Source organism: Convolutriloba macropyga, unplaced genomic scaffold (assembly GCF_964194025.1).
Source record: "Convolutriloba macropyga unplaced genomic scaffold, txConMacr16.3 SCAFFOLD_379, whole genome shotgun sequence".
Taxonomy (NCBI): Eukaryota; Metazoa; Xenacoelomorpha; order Acoela; family Convolutidae; genus Convolutriloba; species Convolutriloba macropyga.
The window spans coordinates 117836-142049 of record NW_027452103.1 but is presented as its reverse complement, the minus strand read 5'-3'; the positions used below and the strand labels follow the sequence as shown (position 1 = coordinate 142049).

General features: G+C 36.1%; 1 protein-coding gene across 5 annotated transcripts in view; it reads right to left on the bottom strand.

Moving 5' to 3' along the window:
* LOC142357198 (membrane frizzled-related protein-like) overlaps positions 1–24214 on the bottom strand; it is a 38973-nt gene that overhangs the window by 2398 nt on the left and 12361 nt on the right. Inside the window, exons 1-4 of one of the 5 annotated variants that reach the window (XM_075408863.1) lie at positions 21865–22446; positions 18356–19410; positions 13867–14006; positions 2746–2845 (exon numbers count right to left, since the gene is read on the bottom strand). In XM_075408863.1, coding sequence (XP_075264978.1) covers positions 2746–2845; positions 13867–14006; positions 18356–18818 — 703 coding nt within the window. In that variant the 5' untranslated portion in view covers positions 18819–19410; positions 21865–22446. Of the gene's footprint in view, positions 1–2745; positions 2846–13866; positions 14007–18355; positions 19411–19664; positions 19971–20370; positions 20728–21864; positions 22447–24214 lie in introns of those variants that run through there. The other 4 variants (XM_075408864.1, XM_075408866.1, XM_075408865.1 and 1 more) reach the window with 4 other exon arrangements.

Genomic DNA, 24214 nt, shown 5'->3' with positions numbered 1-24214 from the left:
GATGGCATTTCGTAATTGAACATACTTCTGTTTCTTAGAGAGAGGCTAAAGAGACCACTATCAATACCAATAAGCATAAGAGATGGTAACTAAGACTTATAGGAACGACGTTCAAATAGAGGGCATCTGATCTAAAATTGGGCTTTATGGGTTTATCCCGTTTCTATTTCTGACTTCAATTCTTTATACTGACTCTGTCCATTTTGAATTGCTTTGCTGAGCAACTGATGTTCAAAATCACTATTAGCAGAATGAGAGAAGAGAGAAACTAGCCTAGAGAAGTCAAAAAGATTTCACGCAAAATGTCGAAATAGCGGCAAAATGGTAAAGCGAAAAAAAGTTCGACGAAGAAAAAAAAACATAGCAGGACAAGTCCTGACGCACAATTCAAAGAATTTTCATTGACTAAACAGAAAACTAGACCTTGAACGGACTATGAATGGATTGGGAAAACCATTTAGAAAAAAATCCGATCCAAAAAATCGAAAAAAAAACAGTAAAAATCAAAAAGAAATTGCCGCATGTGAACAAAAAACCACTAACGAGAAAGCGAATTTTTGTTCAAACACCGTTTTTTCACTCTACTTTATATTTAGAGCAAAAAAATTTCACGCCGCAAAAGCACTCACTTTTTCGCTCCACTTCCTGTTTCGGCGTGACCAAAATCACTACACCAATTTGACTTCAAAAATCATGAAAATGTGTGAACAGATCTTAAAAAAAAGACAGCGCCCCAATACAATTCAAATTCTTTGAATTGTAAAAAATAGGAGCGCTACATTATCCGACTGAGAAGATGGGGGCAGTTATTAAAAAGAAATCGAAGCATTAGGCTTACCCATAACCGAAAAGGAAAACCAATTTTAATGTTTGCTGCAAATAAATGCAAATTCTTGCACCTCTGCGGACTTCACAAGAGTGAAAGCGGTTATAAATTGATATTAACAAGGTTTAAACTGTATCTGTTCTCAAAAATTGCGACTTTGTAGTAGTGCTACTTTAAAAACAAAACTCAAACAGATTTATTGCTATGTGATGTAATCTTACAATGATTTTGCCTTATTATATGAAGACATAGTGAATCAATCAACTAGATCATGCCAACTAGCAGGAAGAGTAAACTTTCACTGTAAAAAGCAAAATTACTGTAATAGAAACACTTCTTCCATCTCTGCGAGCATACAATCTACTGGCATTCAATTCAAGCCCAGCAGCAGAGCAAACGTCGCAAATAACTCAAGCTTTTCTGAGCGTGGCCGCTAAATATTTTTTACAAAAATAGTTAGAGCAGCAAGAGTTATTATTTTAGTTTTCTGCTTTCTTCAGTAACGCATACATTTATGCTCTATATTAGAAGGCGATGACTATAACAAAGTACTTGAATTCAAAACGTTTTTCAAGCAAATTTTAAATTCATCGACCCAATTCGTTTCTTTAACAGCGCCACAACGACCAACTCAGAAACTTTAAAGGTGTCTCCTGACTCTGCAAACCAGTGTGAATAATTTCCACATTTTACATCACAAATTTTCCAGGCATTATTTTTTATTTTAATTGTTTAGCTGTGATTCACTTGAAAAAAACCTGTCTCAACGGAAATTGACTCTTACTCCAATAATCATTTTTTTTTACGGAAGTCCTATTTTGTTTTTGTTTTCCACGAGAGCTGTGGCTTCTTTTTCCACCTCTTCTGATTATCTCGTTTGAATTTTCAAATCAAAATGCGCCCTGGGTGCTTAAACAATTCTTTTGAAACTCTTTTGTTGTTTTTTGTGTCTTAGATTATTGGGAGTTCCTAAGCCTTGACAAAACTGCTTCTGCCTGGCCAATGCTGTACATATAGCCTAGAGACTCCGAAAATTGTGATAGCAATCAGATGCGGCGTCGAAACTTTTTTTTTAAAGGAATCTTCGGAGTCTTCGTGATATGGTCAAAATGCAAGTAAATTTTTAGCTCGAAGTTTGTCCTCTGTGTAAATGCAACCACACCAGTTTGACACAGATGTCCACAAAAAAATTAAATTGAGAAACATTTGACATTCTGTAACAAACGTTGCATGTTTTTTCTGAAACAGTTTTTTACAGACACTTCGTTAGTTAAATACTAAATTTGGCGTAAAACAAAAATCCTATTTTTTGCAAAAAAATGTTTTCCTTGTTTTAACGGTAGTATTAACAGACATTTTTCTTCTGAACAAAGGCAAAATATTATACATTCATTTAGTACGAGTTATGGTGATACCTAAGAATCACAATTCTGTTCTAGCTGTTTTTTTGATGTCCCTGGTTTTTGTATTTCAAAACTATTAATTGAAATCTGTTGACTTTTCGACGGTGTTCATTCTGTTTATTGTTTGAAGTTGATGGATGGATGCATTATTATCTTACGTTTGGAAGGTTTGCCGAAAGTCCGAGTGCTGAAAAATGGATAGCTGAATTGGCAAGTCTACTATACATTATCAACATACATATTATTCAGAAAACACCCTATTTGACCTTATCATTAAATGAAGAAAAATGATATAATGTTTTGTGTGCAAATGATGTGAAACCATTTAGCTGGGGCAAAAATGGAAGAGATCCAAATCACCATTTTCAAAACCCCTCCTCTCATCGATCCCACATCCCAATTACCCTCCGAAAAGATGCATATGCTTTTTGAAGATTTTTTTAAAATGCCCCTCCCCCAATTACCCCATTTTAGTCTTGCATCCTGTGGGGTTAACAATTTGACAGGTACTCTTACCTCCAGAGCATTCGAAGATTCCATCGCATGGTTTGGCACAGTAGATCTCAGAATGACAAGGCATGAAACCATCATTGCAAATAGAGTCTTCAGTCTCAGCCTGAAATCCAATACCAAAATATTTTTTATTTAAACGTACCACTTCATATCAGAATCGGGGGATCTTTTCCGTTTGTTCCCCCCCCCCCCCAGTACGTTTTGCTCCCCCCAGTTACAGAGCACGTGCGATTAAATTGTAAATCATTATGTAAAAGATGGCACGTGCGTCTGGAGGGTGCAAATAATATACGCCTACTAAGCTGGGGTGGAGACACAAACAGAAAAAATCCGAATCGGTATCCATTTTTGTGCTAAGATATATATGAGCGGTAAACATCAACTTAAAATGGACGTTTTCCGCTTGTGCCCCCCCCCCCCCCCCCCCCCAGTACGTTATGCATCCCCCAAGTAACAGATCACGTGTCCTTAAATTAAAATACGCACTTGTAATAAGTTTCAAAATGCCCAAACACGCAAAATTTTTATATACTATATAGCTTAAAATTGATTTCCCCGAAATTTCGTCTTTTTCAAACGCAAGTTGCGTATTTTACTAAGTGACTCTGAGGATGTCACTTCAAAAATCTGGCACAACATCTCAGATTTTTTCGACTAATGATAAACAACAGTGTGGCGGCTGAGCTTACTAAATCAATAACCAAATTGAATAGCGCTTCAAGGCCATTTCAAGCCTTAAAGCTAGAATAGCGTGACTAGCGAAATTTAATGCTACATTCTACTGAAGCCATACAGATTTGTTCAATTTCTTCAACATTTATATTTGGCAACTATTATTATTACACAATCTTCATTCATGAAGTCAAAATATAACTCAAACTCGAACTACCTCAACAACCAGCAAAACAATACTACGACTTAACAGTATTGTATCAGATTTTTGCGATTGGATTGCGAATCAACCTGTTATTGATACAGAATATTCGACAAATCTTCTACATGGTTAACAAATTTCCCATGACATCAAATTTACACTGAAAAAGTGACGTTATGGAAAAGTGTTCACATTCTGTCGACATTATTATCTACAACCAATCAACAGTTGAATTTGACTTGTAAATCCACGTGTCTAGCAGCATAAAAGGAGCTTGAAAAACTACCAAAAATCAGTTGAAACTTGAAATTTTGGTTATATTAAACTGACATACAGTGCGTATCAGTCTTCTCATCTTTCTTGAGTGGTAAATTACTTGTTATCGTGTCTTGTTTCTGTAGATCATATTAGTGATTGTACAGTTACATCTTAACTTTGAATTGTGAAAAGTGAATTAACTTCGATATTCTCAAAACTTTCTTTCTGAGGAACAAAGTTCCTAAGTAAGAGAAACTCTGTGCAAAACACATATTCAGTTGCTCTTACTGGCTTTAACGAAGCCTAGCAAAGTTTTGTTATTGGTGGTTATCGAAGCCAATTGAGAAACAGAGAGTGGTTTATTAAATTGAATCAGATTTATTATATCTGAGTTGCTCTAAAAGCGCCCTCTTTAACAAGGAGGTTCGCTACAAACTTGAAATTTGATTGAAAGTTACTTGAAGTTATCCTTAACAATTTGTTAGGAGCAGAAATTGCAATTTCGAATAATAAGTTGAGTTATTAACAAAAAATCAACAAAAAAATGACTGTTTCAATTTGAATTATTTTATTATTCTGAGAGTAACAAGTTTGTTATACAGCAAAGCTGAGCAGTTAGTTATTGAAGCTAATTGAGCAACAAGTAATGCAACGGTAATCTACAGTATAGCGGATAATACAGTTCACAAAAGTTAACTGCAAAAATGCAATATCCGGACAGATTTGAAACCGCTGAAACGAACTGGGTGGTGTAAAGTTTTCCTTGACTTTGATAGGAGAGCAGCCGTTACATTTCGTCCGCCGACCCAGACAGTAAAAGGCAAACTGTAGTCCAATCTGATGACGAGAGTGCCGAAGGCACCCCCCAAAAAGAATCAAACAAATCAACAGCGCAACGCCAGTGAGGCAGAGCGAAAGTTGCGAGTGCAATTCACAAAACACGTTGAAGAGTTAACCTCGCTTAAAAGGAACAAGCAAAGCAAAAAGCAACCAGGCAATCCCTGCACAAATAGCAGAGAGGAGCTTCAATCAGCAGCTCAAAGTTACGACAAGAAATTCCAAGATTTATTGGAAGAAGTCAACACCAAAAGAGCGATTGGCTACAAAATAATTGAAGATTCAGATCAACCCAACAAACTAAAGGTCCTCTACCAAAAAACTGTTCACCTTCTAGAGGAAGAAATACCCAAGCAGTTGCAGCGTCGAAACAAGCTTGTGCCCTATCAAGCTAATTTCTTTGAAGAGCATCTGAAAGAAGCAAGGAAGTGCAAAGCAAGTTTGGACTATCATTGGCTTTCATATATAAGCAAAGACACGCAACCAGCAATGTATGCAGAGTACAGCAACGCAATCCAAGCAGTGAAATACAACGACAGCAACAACAACTATCCAACGGACAACCCAGTTGCTCAAAGAGTACAAAGTGGAGCAACAGCAAGCGGCCAAGAGACGGAGAACAAGAGTCGGAAACATCTTCAGCAAAGCAAAGGCGCGAGGAAAGGATGAAGAATTTCGATATCGAATTCGAAACCGATGCGATTGGAACAGGCACGGTTCGAGCAAAAGAGGATAGAGCTGGAAATGCAAATGACGGAACTGGAAACCAAGCACCAATTACTGGAGGAAGAGCGTGAGCTAGAGCGCAAAGTGAAGAGAACAGCATTAGAGAACAATGATGGTCGTTCCCATTCAACTGGTGCTCGAGACAAATCACCCTTCAACTGGACTCTAAAGGAGAGAGATGTCTAAGACTGGGCCAGCAGGATCGACAACCTTCTAACACCCGAACGATCAACAGCTCGCTTTGAAGTAACCCCTGAAGTGAACAGGCAAAGACACTTCTCACGATATCGCAGTTCACGAGACCGATCCTCAAGTGTTGAAGACCGGGACATTTCCCCTAGAGCTGGTCTACGATACAACACTGGTTACGCAGGTAGCAGTAACCTACCAAAGCTGAAGTTGAACAATTTTGATGGAAACCCCCTCGAATGGCCGGAGTGGTCTAGTATGTTCATTGCTACAGTGGATCAACGACCAATACCAGACTCAGAGAAGATGAGCCATCTAATGACTCTACTGACAGGCAAGGCAAGGTCAGCAATCTCTGGAATGGGCTTTTCTGGACAGTTCTATGGTGCTGCATGGAGTATTCTGGAGAGGAAATTTGGGAGGCCTCATGTGATCATTGATGCACAACTGGAGAGTCTTCGCAAAGCAAGTCAGGTGAAACCTGACAATTCAACAGGTCTGATCAGTTTCTCAGTTATTGTTTCGAACTTTGTGAATGTGCTCAAAGAGTACAAGCAGATTGGTGATCTGCAATCAAGCTCGACGCTGTATATGGCAGTAGATAAACTACCTCAAGTTCTCAAAGAGAAATGGTGGTCCTATGTTGATGATAAAGATGAAGATTGGCCTGATCTGATTATGTTTGAGAAGTGGCTATCTAGGATAGCATTCGAGCACGAAAGGTTTTCAGCTTTCAAGGGAGAGCGAAGAGAAGAAGACCGAAGAAGCACAAATAGAGACAAACGGTTCTCGAAAACGTCGAACTTCAGTGCAAGTTCCGACGTGAAAGAAACGAAGCAAACGCAAAGTGATCACTGTCCGCTAGCTGATGGCACTCATAAAATATGGAACTGTCCACTTTTCAGGAACATGAGTGTGAATGATCGGTACGCAGCAGTGAGAAAGCAACGCTTATGTTACGGATGTCTAGGCAAAGGACATGCACTCAAAGATTGTAAAGTCAATGCGTGCGGCATCATTGGATGCATCAAGAAGCACAACCGATTGCTACACTCAGAAAACCAAATGGACGAGGGCAATCACGCAGTCCACGTAAGCGCAGCAACAATCAAACAGAGTAACGAAGTTACTAGCTTTCTTCAGATAGTTCCTGTCTCAATACAGAGCGGTGACAACCGGCTGAACACATATGCTTTCCTCGATAGTGGATCAACGGTTTCATTCATCGATCAAAGTGTGCAAGAAAAGTTACGGGCCCAAGGCACCGATGTGACGCTCAACATAGCTGGCACACACGGAACGAAGGATCTGAAGACAGAAAAGGTACCTCTCAAAATAAAGGGACTACATTCAAAGGTGCATTGAATTGAAGCGTTTGCACACCCGTCAATATCCTTGGAAAACACAAACTACAATTACAACAAGCTGAAGCAAAGCTTCAATCACTTGAGTGTTCTACCCAACAAAAGCTTCAACTTGATGGAAGTTGGCATCATCCTTGGTCAAGATGCTTATGAGCTACAACGTCCATTGGACTATAAGATAGGAACACGAAGTGAACCTTTCGCCGTCCTAATAGAGCTAGGATGGGTAGTCAGTGGACCCATGACGGGCAAAAGAAGACAAAATGTTTGTCATTTCGCTTTCACTGAAGATGTGAAAGCGGCGGAGAATATTCAAACCTGGTGGGACATAGAAACCTATACTTCCAAAATCAACGTTGTCATTCAGTCAAAGAAGGAACTGCAGGCACAGAAGATTCTAGAGGGTACGATGAAGTTCACAGGCAAGCGGTACGAAGTGGGAATGCTGTGGAGTGAACCAGAGCCAAACCTACCGAATAACTACAGCTCAGCCCTGGGTCAGCTTTACTCACTGGAGCGAAGATTCCAAGGGGACCCAAACTTGAAGAGTTTGTATCAACAGTCAATAGATACTGACGTAGAAAAAGGATTCGTAAAGATATTGGACGAGTCCGAAGTGAAAAAAAGGCACCTTCGGGAAAGAATGTTGGAAAGGCACCTTTGGGACGTGTTTGCAATGCTGCCTCAAAGTACAAAGAAGTATGCCTTAATGATAAGCTACTAGCAGGACCTGATCTGCTACTTGGCTTGATTGGAACAATATTTAGATTCCGTGAAGGACCAATAGCCCTAACAGCTGAAATCGAATCGATGTTTCTACAAGTGCAAGTTCCCGAACAAGAGAGAAGTTGCTTGAGGTTCTTATGGCGTCCAAGAACAAATGAAACTGTTCAGATATACGAATATCAGCGTCACGTATTTGGAGCTAAGAGTTCTTCAACTTAAGCAAACTATGCTCTCAAGCGAGTGGGACTGGACAACGAAGAAGAGTATCCAATAGCAACCAAGGCAATAAAAAACAACTTCTACATGGACGATTTCATCAAATCAGTAGAAACCCCGGAAGAAGCAACTGAAGTCTTCAATCAACTACAACCTCTTCTCTCACAACATGGATTTGAACTGAAGAAGTGGATAAGCAACGACGACGCCGTTACCGAAGCAATCCCAGAAGACTTGAAGTCGATCAGCAACACGAAGCAAGTCGAAGTGGAACCCAGTACGGAGGGATCCTCAGTGCTAGGACTACAATGGACCGTTACTGATGATAGCCTTCAAGTGTGTAGAAGTACCAACAAGGAAATGGAAACCCCTATAACCCAGAGGAAGATTCAGTCACTGGTATCTTCGGTATTCGACCCGATCGGATTATTTGCTCCGTTCAGTGTTCATAAGAGACGACTTTTGAAAGGCATCTGGACTAAGAATGGACAACATTGGGACAACGAAGTGGAGCCTAGTGAAGAAAAAAAATTCCTGAGATTGAAAGAACAACTTCCAATGGTGGCTGAAACCAGCATCGATAGAAGGTACTTCAACAAAGAGAGGGATAAAATCGAACTTCATGTGTTTGCTGACGCATCTGAAGAAACGATGTGTGCAGTAGCCTATCTACGTTCACAACCAAAAGAGTACTCAGCTGACTTAGCATTTGCCATTGGAAAATGCAGAGTGGCACCTATGAGGCATCTTTCAATACCGCGATTGGAATTGCAAGCGGCAGTCATGGTAGTGAGGTTGAAAGAACAGATAGTCAAGGAACATGAAATGAAGATAAATAGTTGCAGTTTTTGGTCAGACTCAACTACAGTAATGCAGTCAATACACAGTTCCCATCGCAAGCAACAAGTGTTTGTGGCCAATCGAGTGGCTGAGATACTAGACACAACTGATGTTTCACAGTGGAAACATGTCAGCGGTATTAACAACCCAGCGGACATTGGCACCAGAGCAATCAACATTGAGGAACTCAAGAGAAGTGAGTGGCTCACTGGGCCGGCCTAGTTGAAACAACCAGAAAGCGAATGGCCCCAGCAAGTGAACCTCATATTTGCCTCAGATGAATAGAATATACCCTCGTCAGTCTTCATGATACAGGCTGAAGAGAAGAAAGCTGTTATCCAGTGGGAACGATTCAGTAAATTCAACAGACTAGTAAATACAGTGGCATACGTACAGCGAGCATTGAACAAACACAGACCAGCAACACTCATAGTTAGCATCGAAGAAACAAGCAAAAGCAAAAGCAACAATCTTCAAGCTACTACAACAAGAACAGTTTGGTGAAGAGATGAAACGGAAATTCCAAAAGGCAGTAAAATCCTACAATTCTCACCTTTCCTAGATGAAGAAGGACTTATTCGAGCCAAAGGCAGAATAGGCAAAAGTGAACTCGACGTTAATGCAAAGCATCCAATTTTGCTACATTGGAAACAGCCTTGCAGTTGAATTATTCTTGCGAAACGAGCACAAGGACAATCAACATGAAGGCACTGAGCATGTCAGAAACATTGTTCAGCAGAAGTTGTGGATCCTAGGCATACGGAACGCCTTAAGATCAATCAAGAACAAGTGTGTTAGCTGCAGAAAGGGCAGAGCAAAAACGATAGCACCAGTAATGGCCCATCTTCCCGAAGAGCAATTAGATGCTTCAACACCCTTTAAAAATGTTGGAGTTGACTACTTTGGCCCTCTCATTGTGAAGATTGGGCGAAGAAATGAAAAACAATGGTGTTGTCTCTTTACCTGTCTAACTATGAGAGCGGTGCATATAGAAGTGGTACCCAAGTTGGACACAGATAGTTGTCTCAATGCAATAATGAGATTTATTGCACGAAGAGGCAAACCAATTACAATCATCAGTGACAACGGGACAAACTTTGTTGGAGCTGAAAGAGAGTTTGCAGAGTACGTTGCGGCATGGAACAAAGAAGGGATCGAAGAACATCTAATTCAACGAGGAATCAGATGGAAGTTCAGCCCACCCGCAGCACCTCACTTTAGTGGAGTATGGGAACGGTTGGTGAGAAATTGCAAGAAAGCAATGTATGCAGTGTTGGGGAATAGATCAGTCACCAAGGACGTTCTTTCAACAACTATGTGTATTGTAGAGCAGACGTTGAACGCGAGACCGTTGACCCCAGTCAGTTCGGACGTCAATGACTTAGAAGCATTGACCCCCAATCACTTCTTGCTTGGCAAAAAGAACGTTTGCTTACCCTATCTACCATGCGCAGAAGAATTTGTTGATCATCGAAAGCTCTTTTGACAAACTCAAGCCTATGCAAATCTCATATGGGACAGACTTCATAAGGAATATCTGCCAACTCTGAATAATCGGCAAAAATGGCGATCTACGGAGAACGAAACCCTCAAAGAAGGCGATCTCGTTTGGTTGATCCAAGATAGTGATTAGCGTGGATATTGCAACCTAGGTCGAGTTACGGAGACCATCGATGGGTCTGACGGTGTGATTCGATCGGCGATAGTTCAAACGGACGACAGAGTGTACAAGAGACCAGTAGTAAAGCTCGCGCCAGTACTACTTGGAAAAGATGTTTTCGCGATGGAAAACAGGGCCGGCGATGTGGCAGCTGAGCTTACTAACTCAATAACCAAATTGAATAGCGCTTCAAGGCCATTTCAAGCCTTAAAGCTAGAATAGCGTGACAAGCGAAATTTAATGCTACATTCTACTGAAGCCATACAGATTTGTTCAATTTCTTTAACATTTATATTTAGCAACTATTATTAGTACACAATCGTCATACATGAAGGCAAACTATAACCCAAACTCAAACTACCTCAACAAACAGCAAAACAATACTACGACTTAAGAGTATTGCATCAGATTCTTTGCGATTGGATTGCGAATCAACCTGTTATTGATACAGAATATTCGACAAATCTTCTACATGGTTAACAAATTTCCCAAGACATCAAATTTTCACTGAAAAAGTGACATTATGGAAAAGTGTTCACATTCTGTCGACATTATTATCTACAACCAATCAACAGTTGAATTTGACATGTAAATCCACGTCACTAGCAGCATAAAAGGAGCTTGAAAAACTACCAAAAATCAGTTGAAAATTGCAATATTGGTTATATTAAACTGACATACAGTGCGTATTGAAGAACACTTTCTTGAGCGGTAAAATACTTGTTATCGTGCCTTGTTTCTGTAGATCATATTAGTGATTGTACAATTAAATCTTAACTTTGACTTGTGAAAAGTGAATTAACTTCGATATTCTCAAAACTTTCTTTCTGAGGAACAAAGTTCCTAAGTAAGAGAAACTCTGTGCAGAGCACATATTCAGTTGCTCTTACTGGCTTTAACGAAGCCTAGCAAAGTTTTGATATTGGTGGTTATTGAAGCCAATTGAGAAACAGAGAGTGGTTTATTAAATTGAATCAGATTTATTATATCTGAGTTGCTCTAAAAGCGCCCTCTTTAACAAGGAGGTTCGCTACAAACTTGAAATTTGATTGAAAGTTACTTGAAGTCATCCTTAACAATTTGTTAGGCGCAGAGTTTGCAATTTCGAATTATAAGTTGAGTTATTAACAAAAACTCATTAAAAATTTGACTGTTTCAATTTGAATTATTTTGTTATTCTGAGAGTAACAAGTTTGCAAAGCTGAGCAGTTAGTTATTGAAGCTAATTGAGCAACAAGTAATGCAACGGTAATCTACAGTATAGCGGTTAATACAGTTCACAAAAGTTAACTGCAAAAATGCAATATCCGGACAGATTTGAAACCGCTGAAACGAACTGGGTGGTGTAAAGTTTTCCTTGACTTTGATAGGAGAGCAGCCGTTGCAAACAGAATTTCTCACTAAAACTTCCCCACCTCCCCCAGAGTCACCTTAACTATTATCAAGGGATCCCTCCCTTTGTTCGCCCAAAATGAGGTCATTTTGATCCCAATTCTACGAAACTGTCAGGTTAGTTGGAATACGTGACGTTTTCAACAAATGCACAGTAATGGATAGAAAGCACTTCTAGATGTGGGTGTAAAATTAGAAAATGTGGGAATCAATAAAAACATTAAAATTCTCTAAATTTAAAAACAAATTAAAAGAATATGTAAGGTAAATAGATTCTGTACTCCTATTGATCAACCACTTTTTGCTTTGCAATAAATATAATAAATAATACTATATGATTACAACAGTTCTGCTCTGCTCATTTTGTTAACTTCATTAATTATCGCAAGGATTCAATTTTCGGCACCGGATTGTAGACATTCCACATCATAAAATCCATTTAATTACAAAAAAGTTTTCAGCGTAATAACGAAGTTTTTCAGAAGCTGGGTTTCTTATAAAAACTCTGCGGCATAAACCAGAATTCCCGATTGAGTTAAAGCACTGAAAGAAGTTTTCAGGAGCTAAAAATCTAATCCTGAAAAATTTTGGATAAATTAGGTTTGCTGTTTCTGATAGCAACAATCCCACCATGAAATTTTTGGTTTTTACGCTTGAGTAAAAAGAAAACAAATAACAACCGTAATTATCAGTTCTCGGAAGCTCAGTGATAAGGCTGACATAAATCCAGTTTCATAGACACTAAAAATTTTTTGGGTGAAAATTTTTGTTCACAAAAAATTTTGAGTTTTTTCTTCATAATGCATATAAAAAAGGGTAACAGTCTTCGATTTTTTTCTGATAAAAGGCCCACAAACTAAAAATTTTAAATCCGAAATGAGCGCAAAAATTGTACCAATTTGCGTAATTGGTTTTGGTGCCATTAGAGAAGAACAATTGCAAAATTGCTTTTGAGAAAAATTTTAAAGTACTGTGAATATGACAATTCCTTGTTCATGATGAAAGAGAAGATATCGATAGCCGGAGGTTTTGGACAAAATCCGCAAATAAAAAAGTCGTCAATTTTTTGGAACTGGCGGCAGAAGTTATCGCTTGCATTTATGAAGACCGCCCCAAAGTGTATGAAATTCTGGAACAATTGCAATTGTAGTTTTTTTAACGTGTCAAAATGTTTTTCAGAAAAAAAATTGATTATTTCGAGGAATTCTCTCCAATTGCATATAAAAGTTGTTGCCTAAAACTTTTGTTGGCATATATTCAAAATCCAGGTTTTGGCGAAACAACGGTTATTTACAAACTGGTAGTAAATACACGCTTTTGGATGGTTTGTTTCTTTTTCTAACGAAACTGTAGTCTAAATTTAAATTAAATACGCTTCGTGTTTTGAATGGAGATACTTTAAATTTATTGTTTTCATTCGCTTTTGTCATTTTAAGAATTATTGATAGTGGACTGTCTGGAATCAAAATTTCATTAACTTTTAAGTACTTGCTCTGCATCTGGGCTTAAAAGTATTTTCAAACCTAAACCCCCCTCGCGTTTTCCTTCGCATACTTAACAATTGTCTTCACATGATGTTTGACCAAAGCAAAGAAAAAAGTTTTTTTTTAATTTTGTAAATTTACATCTTTTCAATTTAGTTCTCTCCTAAAGTTATACCAACATTTCTCTCGAAATCATCCACGCCACATAGATTCATGTGGCGTGGATGATTTCGAGGATGAATTTAATTAAAAAAAAATTTAATCTAAACTATTAAGAAGAAAGCATTTTTTATTAAATTTGAATTCTTTGCTCATTTGTTTTTTTTTTATTTTATCAAATCAATTTCATGTTCAGACAATTGTTAGGCGGGACACTTGAGTATTTGATGGCATTGGGCGGATTTTGAAATACTACCTGAAAGTGTTCTAATTAGGTTTTTACCAAATTTTCATAAAAAAGTTAAAAAAATTTTTTTTCCTATTGGCTCGAAATTGGTTTCGCCTAATTGAGTTTTTGCCAAATATCCCACCCCCCAGAATAATATAACTAAAAAGTACCTTGACTCTCTCTTCTCTTATTACGTCACAATTGTGAAAAGTTGTTGACTCATCACTTCCATCGAGACAATTGTTCACGCCGTCACATATCCACTCTTTGGGTACACAGGTGCCAACCCCAGGACACATATGATGACCATCTGAACTTATAGCACTTTTTTTCAATTGCCATTTTAGCCAATACTATTTTACCCTTTCTGCCACTGGAGATGCAATATTTCTGAACTGAATAAAATTCTTACATTTTACATTATACGAACAAAATTTTTACATTACGAAAGGTGCTGGTCCAGCGTTGAAATGCTCTGAAGCTCAAGTCCCGTTAGTTTCATATCAAGTCCCACGGACCATTTAATAATATAGTCGGCTAAATAGTCGTTCAGGTAATTTTAAAAATAGGGTAAATTAAAGTTGGCATTCGACAAAATGGCATTGGGTAAAATGACAGGTTGAGTATAATGGCATTGGGTAAAATGGCATTGGGAAAATTTAATTGGGTAAATTATCCTGACGCCAAGAAACTTACCAATCACAAAACGCCATATATTGATTTATGGAAACTTACTAAACAAAAAACGATCATAAATATTTTTGAGATTGGCTGGTAACAAGTCCATCGGGCTACCTGCCGTTCCGAGACTTTGATCTTTTAAAACAGTTGCTGTAAGTTCACTTACAGCAACTGTTTTACAAAATCAAAGTTCAAATTAAGCAACTCATTGAACAGTTAACACAACTCATTGAACAGTTAACACGTTTTTATCTTCATTCAGTTCTCATAGCCCTCTCATCTTTTTTGACTTACAATTACTCTTCGGCCAAACGTCGTTTATTTTTTGAAATCTGACTTTTTTAAAATTTGACCTCACCGCTCATTGCTTGAGTCAACGAGCAAATTTATACAAATTATTTTGGTTTATAGCAAATTAAAATTTCACCTCTAAGCCACCAGAAAAGTTGAGCTCAAATTGGTAATCTTTGGGGTTGACCTGTCTTAGTAGCCATATCCAAGATCCACTTATGGTTCCAGACAGGCATTTGTAAGTGTTTTGTTTTAGTTTTTTGACTACGCAAAGTACATTGTGTGTTCACAAATTTGTCTTAAGAGTTTTTCGAACAATGGTTTTTTTTTCACGTTCAAGAGTACGGTCGGCAAGAGATCATAGACTCTATACGGCTTCGATATGGTTGCCATTAAAGATTTATGGTGGTCAATCCGCTCTGATGTTATAATTATATCTAATCAAAACACAATTGAACGCACTATCTTTTGGGTTAAGACACGGTCATCTTACATGAAGTCTTGACAATGTTTGGGACACGCTCGCACGCATAAACCTGCATAGTTATGGGGGCCTGGGAGTGAACAAAAATGACCTCTAGATTACGATGAGCGCAAAAATGTTGATGGCTTCAGTTCCAAAAACAAAGATTGGAAATTATAAATTGTTTACCCTGTAAACGAACCAAAAATAGACATATTGTTGATAGCGAGTAATTTTACATTATATCTCGTGTTATCTGCCAATTTCTATTTCAGCATTCCACATAGTTTTTCAAAGAAATCTCTTCTTAATCTTTTCACCTAAAAAAATCAAAGGTTTAAAATAACACAATTGATCACGTTTGAAAGAAAACAAAACACTACCTCATAATTGCTGTTTCAACCGGCGTTTTTAAATTAAGCAATTTCAGAAAAAATTCGAAAAACACTTGCTCGAAAAAAAGAAAAAATTGAGACCTTTTTTCTTAATATTATTCAGCATAATTTTAATCAATACTAACATGCTTTCAAACAATTATAATTATGAACATTGAGACAGTAAAAAAATTTCATAATGATAAATGATTTCATTTAGTGATAATTTTTGTTCAATGCAAATGCAAAAGCAGTTAGACAGCGGTAGTGAATTTCAAAGGAAAAACTTGAAATGATCTCTTTAACTTTCGTTCTGAAAAAAGGCAAAATGGTGAAAAAAATTCATATTAATTCGAAAACCTGGAAAATTGTTTAAAAAAATTGTCAATAATAATCGGTCACGTGTCGCTATAGATGACCTAGGAGTTCTAATAGTAACAATATTAGTTTCAAATTAGATAGCTACAAACTTTGCATAACATATTTGACTATAACTCGACTTCGGCGTTCAATGCTCGTAGAGAAGATTTACAATAACAAGCATCATCTTAGGTTGGGTATCTAAATTGGGCGCGTATAATTTGACAAATTTTAGAGGAATAAACTTCTCAGGCAGGAAATCTATGAAAAAATTGAAAAAGTCATTAATTGAATTGAACTTCAAAAACCATTTTTGTGTTTATTTTGAGAAGCGACCGTTGCGTATTAACACTAAAAAACGTTTCCTCGAAATTTTACATTTTATTGTTTTCCTCGAACTTTTAAATCAAAATTGAAAATAGATAGAGTGACGCTCCGATATGACATCATCATAATAACGCTGACTTTGCTTCAACAAAATTGATGAAATGTGAGCGCCTATGAAGAGAAAATTAAATTTAGAGAGAAATTCACTGACAATTTGTACATTTTCTTATCTCATTTGTAGCCTTTGCTTGTAGAAGAAAAACGATCTTTATTGTTTGAGGAAACTTGAAATATATTTTTTTGTTGTCTTTGTTTCTCATTGAATAAAAAAAATGAGGTTTATGAAACTTCGGAGATTTATTGTACCAGTTATTTTTGGAAGCTTTTTTAATCGAGAAAATTGAAAGTCAAGAGGAGAAACAAAAATCACCAAGTGAACTTGTAGCTACAGCCATTTTGGGCCAAATTACTATAAAAATGGCAGAGCATATGGTCTTTCAGCGTGTTAGCTATGCATTGCGTGTTGTATACGATGGATCTACAACGAAAATCATAAAACTCAACTAATTTGACTTGCATAACACGTCGGTAGAATTTTTTTCTGGTACATATCGATTTTCGGACAGCGACGGTCACATATACACATAGGCTGACACATATGCTGTTTTAATATCAGGCTGTTTTAAAATCATTGTACCAAATCACGTTTCAATGCTTTCTAATAAATTGAACCACAAAAAATTTAAAAGCGTCAATTTAAATTCACAAAGAACTCAATTTTTTTAAAAATATATATTACACACAATTGTGTTTTGTAATTATTGTCATTGTCACTTGCAATTAATTTTAGTTTCTAAATTGAATTGAAGTTTTTCTCAAGAATTGGTCCCGTATTTCATATAATTGCTATTGACGGACGTTAAGTGTGAACTATCAGATTGATTATTACTTGGTTCTACCTCAATAACAACACAAATGGTCAATTGGTTGTAAAATATCGAAAGTTCGTGGTTGAAAAAGTTATCTCTTTACTCTCTATTCATCATTTTTTTCCAAAATTTAGGTAGAAATACATGTAGAAAGTGTGTTTTTTTGCTGAGAAAAATTCCATGTTCAACATATCTCGACTGTTTTTGACGTGAAGTTTTTTGGGTCATAAGCTTTCTTGGGTGAAGCATTCGATCAGAATCAAAAAAATTACTTGCTGATCAACTTTTGCGTGAATTGTAATATATGGCTTGTCGTGAGAAAACTTTGGAATTTTTCTCGCAAATCCTAAGCACCGCAATTATATTCATAAAACTACTAAGTAGACGCTCAATAATACAAAAAAGTCGGAAATTTGGCAAGTTGTCTTAAAAATACTGAAAAAGAAGGCTGGAATAGAATTAAGAATTGGTAATTAACGCTACCATCACGGAAAAAAACCCACTTGACTGTTTAAATGCTGCGAACTTAGTGCGTTTGGCCGTGCCTAGCGGGCCAGTGCCATACTTTAATAGACCGTGGGATTGGATATGAAACCGTGTCACAATCGAGCAAGTTATCACGACCAAATTTTTTTTCAAAAAGAGATTTTAGGTGGGGTTTTTTCCGTGGTTTTTTAGACTTCATTTGCCATCTAAAATTAGGTGAGTTTTTTTTTCAGAGGGGCTCAATACATTGATTCCTCAGACATCATTAAAGCTTCAAATCAATCCACCACCACTAATCAACAAGAACGCTTAGCTGTCAAGAAACTTACCTCCCAGAGAAATCTTAACCTAGGAAAATTTAGTTTTCATTAGCAATTTTTCTAAGATTTAAATTCACCCCAAATACCTTAATTTCCCAAACCGGTTTTGATTGATGAAAGAAGTGAAAAAAAGTATAAAAATAATCTGAATGTTTTTTTTTCGTTTCTAAACACGACTGGGCAACCTTGGTGCATTAAGAAGTTATTTTGTGGAAAAATTGAAGAGAAAAATTTCAAAATTTAATGAAAACTTTTATTCGATTTCTGATAATACTGAAAACAATACAATATACTGGTACTGATACTGAAAATAATGTAAATGAATGCCCGGATGATTTGTAGATCATGTTTTTTGATACAATATCTTTAAACTTTTTCTAAAATTTCATTTGACTAATTTCGAAAAAAAAACAGTGAGGGTTCTTTACCTTCGCATTTTTCTGGCTGGCGATATTTCATACCATTCAGAGCCGGATTGCGGAACGAACTTTTGACATAATCTTCAAGCAAAATCAAGTCATTGAACTGTCTCAGACGTTTTATAAGTGATCTTTTCACGGGATTTTCATTACAGACTGTAACAGCTGGAAACTCCAATTCATCTCTAGAGATTATCTCAATTTTAATTGATGTCGGATAACTGTAATATTTCTTAATAATGATTTCAACAGACCACACGAACAGCAAAGTTAGTACGAAATATGTAAAAATCCAAATAAATCGAATAACTTTATTTCCCCGTCCAATAGCCGGAAATGTTTGGTTTCTAAGTTGCAATGCGGCTTTTCGAATAATATTAACTCTTTTGTTTTTCTTGTTATCAGGGTCTTTACTGTCGGTATAATAATCATTCGGTGTTTTCAATTCCTGAAACTCGGTTTCGAAATCCATACTTTGACTGCGACTCAAATTATTCCCTGGGTGATTTTATTTGCATGGGTCATACCTTCGGTCTGACTTTTTGTAAACAAAATATTGCAAACAAACTATTGATAAGAATGTGATAATAACGTTAGAATTTGTTACTTTAAATGGAAAGCTTTTTCTTCCGATCCATCGACTAGAATGATCTAGAATACTCTAGTACTAGAGTCCAATGAAGGTTATTCATGAAAAGAAAGTAAATTTATAATATACTTTTAGCCCAGACAGTTAAATTCCTTTCAATGGACTTAATAATAAAAAGCGTACCACTTAACTTTGAAAGCTGGAAGGTTTTTTTAGATTATTAGAGATACAATAAATTTGAAATGCTCGTTGAAGAAATCAGTTCAGGACCCCGTTTTTGCCCAAAATACGATGCGACAAGCTCATACAGGGTAAAATAATGAAGGGCGTTCGCGTTTTCCAAAGGAAAAGCCAGGAATAATGGAAAATAATTTCCATGGGGATTAATACTGAACAGTGCTTTTTTGTCCGGGGGCCAATATATTTTGTGCTTCAAATCACAGCGGAATAGTTAGCGTAAAACTGTCGTAATGTCCTAAAAACGGAACCAAAAAGAGTTCTAATTTAATGCCACTGGTGTACGCCGTGGTGTATGTTTTTATTCAACCGGCGTTCTAGTATTTCAGTACAGGTACCATAGGGAAAAGGGAAATTGTTTTGTATTTTGTTTGTTTGAAGTTTAATGAGAATGTGTTTATATTTTACTTCAAAATCATTACTTGTGGGACTGTTATTATAGGCAATATTTATTTCCTGATTTAGCGGTTCAGTTTCTTAAAGTTCATTCACCTCGAATGGAATCGGCTTAAAGATCAAAAAAATTAAATGCTTGTTGACAAAAATACAGCAGCTGTCCTCGAAAGATAAACACTCCGGCCATGATCGGCTGCCCAGATATTGAAGAGAAGTCTTTTGCGTGGAACTCCAACCAATTTAATTAAAATCATCTTTTGATTTTTTATACTCTCGGTTCAAAATGTAGAATTTTACCAGATTTTATCGGCAATCAAAAATTCGGATTCAACTTGCAATAAGTTGCATGTAGAAACTGTCATTAAGATTACAAAAAGATAAGCAAAGACAGGAGCAGATAATTTCATTTGTCAACTTGTCTTATGGCACAAAATCAACCCGTCCATTATTTTTAACAGCTTACGTCTCACTGCAATTTGATAATTTTATTCAGAAGAAAGCTAAGAAAGCTCAGTTGAAAAAGAAATTTAATTTGATAATTTTATTCAGAAGAAAGCTAAGAACGCTCAGTTGAAGAAGAAATGCAAGATAAAAGCGCAATTTTATGTAAAAGTACAGTAAAAATACAAAAAAAACACATTTTTCGCAAAGAGGCTTAATAAGCTTCGAAATGATTAGCCTCGAACTCGTTTCCAACCAAATTCCGGTTAGTTTTTTTCTTCGCTGACTAGATACCTAATTAAACTAAATTAAACTGAAGATTTCAAATTTAAAGTTCAATTGATTTTCCAGATCTACTTACTCAATCAAACTTGCAAATGATACTACTTTCTATGGTTCAAGAAGTAAAATATAGAAGGCGATATTTAAAAGATCCGACATTCTGCTTAATTGGCTACTGAATTAACCATGTCGCAAAAAATTTTGTGGACATTTAAACTTTGCTTGAAGAATTTTTAGCGAAAAAGAGCAATCCAATTATAAAACCAGATGTTACCTCCCTCAAAAATAAAGTGTATTTTAACAAAGGAAAATTGGTCAACCGTATCACTGAAGTCGGTGTAAATTTTAGCTTACAAAATAATGTGCATTTTTTGTTCAAAGATTGGTCCAGAAAAAATGAAATAAAGCCAAATTAGTTGAAAATTTGGCTGTAAAAGTTCACAGCTCAACTTGTTGAGCGTTGAGCGGTGTTAAAACAACATAACCAATGAAAAATAATACCCAATTCCAAAATACCTATGGTGCCAAAGTACACCATGCCAAAATACCTTTTATATAATATAATTGTTGTAATCTTACAACTAGAGTACTAACCTATAGTACCTAGATTTAAGGAACCAGTCCACGATTTAGTACCAACTAATTCATTAATCGCAAATTAGTTCAGCAGAACGCTAAACTATCGTGGTACGAAATTTGATAATAACCAAATATCACCTTAAGTTTTACCAAATATAGACGGAAAGCTTGAGACAAATTGCTTACGTCCCAGCAGAATTGATTATCTTCATTCATAGTTGGACACAATTTCAAAAAAGAATCAGAGTCTACTACGCATTGGAAAAGCACTAAATAAAACACCTATACAAGTAAGTGCATCACAACTGAGTGGAAAACAATTTTTAACGAAGAGAAACAAGCCTTATCAAGAAAATGTTCCAGGCAAAGTGCAAATAAAACAAATTTGTGGTCAAATAAAGGATTTCCCAATAACGGCGGAGAAAGCAGTCAGTTATATATAATAATTGCCAGCAAGCTATTGCTAATTGTGTCCGATAATAAATTTCGAAATAAAATCTTTTTATATAATTGTCATATTTATTTGAAATGCTCTGAAAAGCAGAAGCTTAAGAAGTTGCAAAAACATTCAAATCTTTATTTGAACCCAACCGCAAGTCATAAAAAACGAAAAAAATAAGTTAAAAGAAAAGAATGAAAAAATAATTAAATTAAAAATCCCAGTTTTTCTTAAAAGTGTGCAGTGTAATTACAGGTTCCAATTTTTTAAAAAAAAAATGAGTCTTTTTTAAGACTTCTTCCTCTTATCCTTCAATATTGTAATACCGTATTTCTCTTCATGTTCTTTCTCATGCATATATTTCAAAAAATTCAGAGTAGTCAGAAAGTGACTGAAATGTCGAGAATAAGAAAAATCGAAGTATCTCCCTACCAACCGTTTCATTTTTTAGGGATTTTGAATGATACTACTTGTGTATCTTCCCTGTAATGATAGTCAAAAAAGTCTTAGTTGTATACTGACATATAAGTCGAGCCCGTATCAAGCTAATTTTACCAAAAAGGTTGGAATAATAAAATTAAAAGAAGTTTTTATAATCTCTAAGTTAGGGTGATAACAATTTGGCGTTGGATTTTTGGAGTGCCATGGAAATCGGCAAAATCAGTAAGAGACGCTGACTTAAAAAATAAATGTTGGTTATTATCAATTCTAGCAACCGCGAACTGTTTTGCTACCCCATTCGGCCTAAATTTGGCATTGCCGTGTTAACAATATAAAAGATGGAGGGTAGGGAGGGATAATTTGAAGGCTGGTAGAACAAAAAAAGCTTTCGAGGGTTATTGAAGTGGGTTGCATTTTCAGGGACTATAATCGAAATAACTATCCCGCCCTCAGGTAATGGAATTATAATCACCTCCCGCCTCCTTGTATTAAAAGCAATACAAACAGCATTGGCCACCACTTTTCAAAGAAATTTTTGTAGTATATGCAGTAATGGTATACTATAAGCGTCTATTGGTACCAAAATTTGAGCAAATTCAATCGCTTTTGAAGCTATTTTTCCCTCATTGTATTTGATTGTAAGAAAGCAGTGTAAAATTGGATTGACGATATTAATATAATCTATCTGTTCATATGGTTTTTAGTCACGGGCTTTTTTCATATACAAGTAGGTTTACTTCGGTAACTTATAACCGAAAACAAAATCCTGCTTAGACGCTTGTTAAAAAATCCAGTCAGACGCATGTTATGTATTATAATTAATGCTGATAAACCTTCGAAAAAAATACTAAAGCAGCGAAGTTGAAATAATGTTTTCGACATGCATATGTCAATTGTACAAATTGGAAATACTTGTTCTGACCCCTTGTTTATGCTCTTCGGCCTAAGTCTTGCATACCAAGACAACTTTTCATCAATAATTGTATTTCTGAAAGTCGCAACCATGGTTGTAAATCAAGCTCTAATTATATATCATAATTCGCGCCATTGGCACATAAATTATAGTTAAAAAAAGGAAAAAACGAAAAAAATAAATTAAAAGAAAAGAATGAAAAAATAATTAAATTAAAACTCACAGTTTTACTTAAAAGTTTGCAGTGTAATAACAGGTTCCAATTTTTTTTAAAAAAATTGAGTCTTTTTTAATACTTCTTCCTCTTATCCGTCAATATTGTAATACCGTATTTCTCTTCATGTTCTTTCTAATGCATATATTTCGAAAAATTCAGAGTAGTTAGAAAGTGACACAGAGGAAAAAAATACAAAACTTAGCTTTTAGATATTGAAATGTCGAGAATTAGAAAAATCGAAATGTCTCCCTACGAACCGTTTCATTATTTAGGGATTTTGAATGATACTACTTGTGTATCTCCACTGCAATGATAGTCAAAAAAGTCTTAGTTGTATACTGACAAATAAGTCGAGCCCGTATTAAGCTAATTTTACCAAAAAGGTTGGAATAATAAAATTAAAAGAAGTTTTTATAATCTCTAAGTTAGGGTGATAACAATTTGGTGTTGGATTTCTGGAGTGCGATGGAAATCGGCAAAATCAGAAAGGACGCTGACTTGAAATTTAAATCTTGGTTATTATCAATTCTAGTAACCGCGAACTGTTTTGCTACCCCATTCGGCCTAAATTTGGCATTGCCGTTTTAATTATATAAAAGGTGGAAGGGTAGGGAGGGATAATTTGAAGGCCGATAGAACAAAAAAAGCTTTCTAGGGTATATAAAGTGAGTTGTACTTTCAGGGACTATAATCGAAATAACTATCCCGCCCTCAGGTAATGGAATTATAATCACCTCCCGCCTCCTTGTATTAAAAGCAATACAAACGGCATTAGCCACGACTTTTCAAAGAAATTTTTTGTAGTTTATGCCGTAATGGTATACTATAAGCATGTCTGTTGGTACCAAAATTTGAGCAAATTCAATAGCGTTTGAAGCTATTTTTCCCTCATTGCATAAGAAAGCAATGTAAAATTGGATTGACCATGTTAATATATTCTATCTGTTCATATGGTTTTTAGTCACGGGCTTTTTTCAGATACAAGTAGGTTTACTTCGGTAACTTATAACCGAAAACAAAATCCTGCTTAGACGCTTGTTAAAAAAATCCGGTCAGACGCATATTATGTATTATAATTAATACTGATAAACCTTCGAAAAAAGGAGTTCATGATAAAAAAATACTAAAGCAGCGAAGTTGAAATAATGTTTTCGACATACATATGTCAATTGTAAACACAAAAAAAGCACGTGAAGTTTTTTTTCTGATATTGAGTTGTTGTGTGTGTGGGTTTAAATGAAATTGTTTCAGTGGCCATCCGGCGCACTTGACAAATGTGGGAATACACGGCTTGAATTTACTGCTGGTCTGTGTACCATTCATGTAGACGTCTG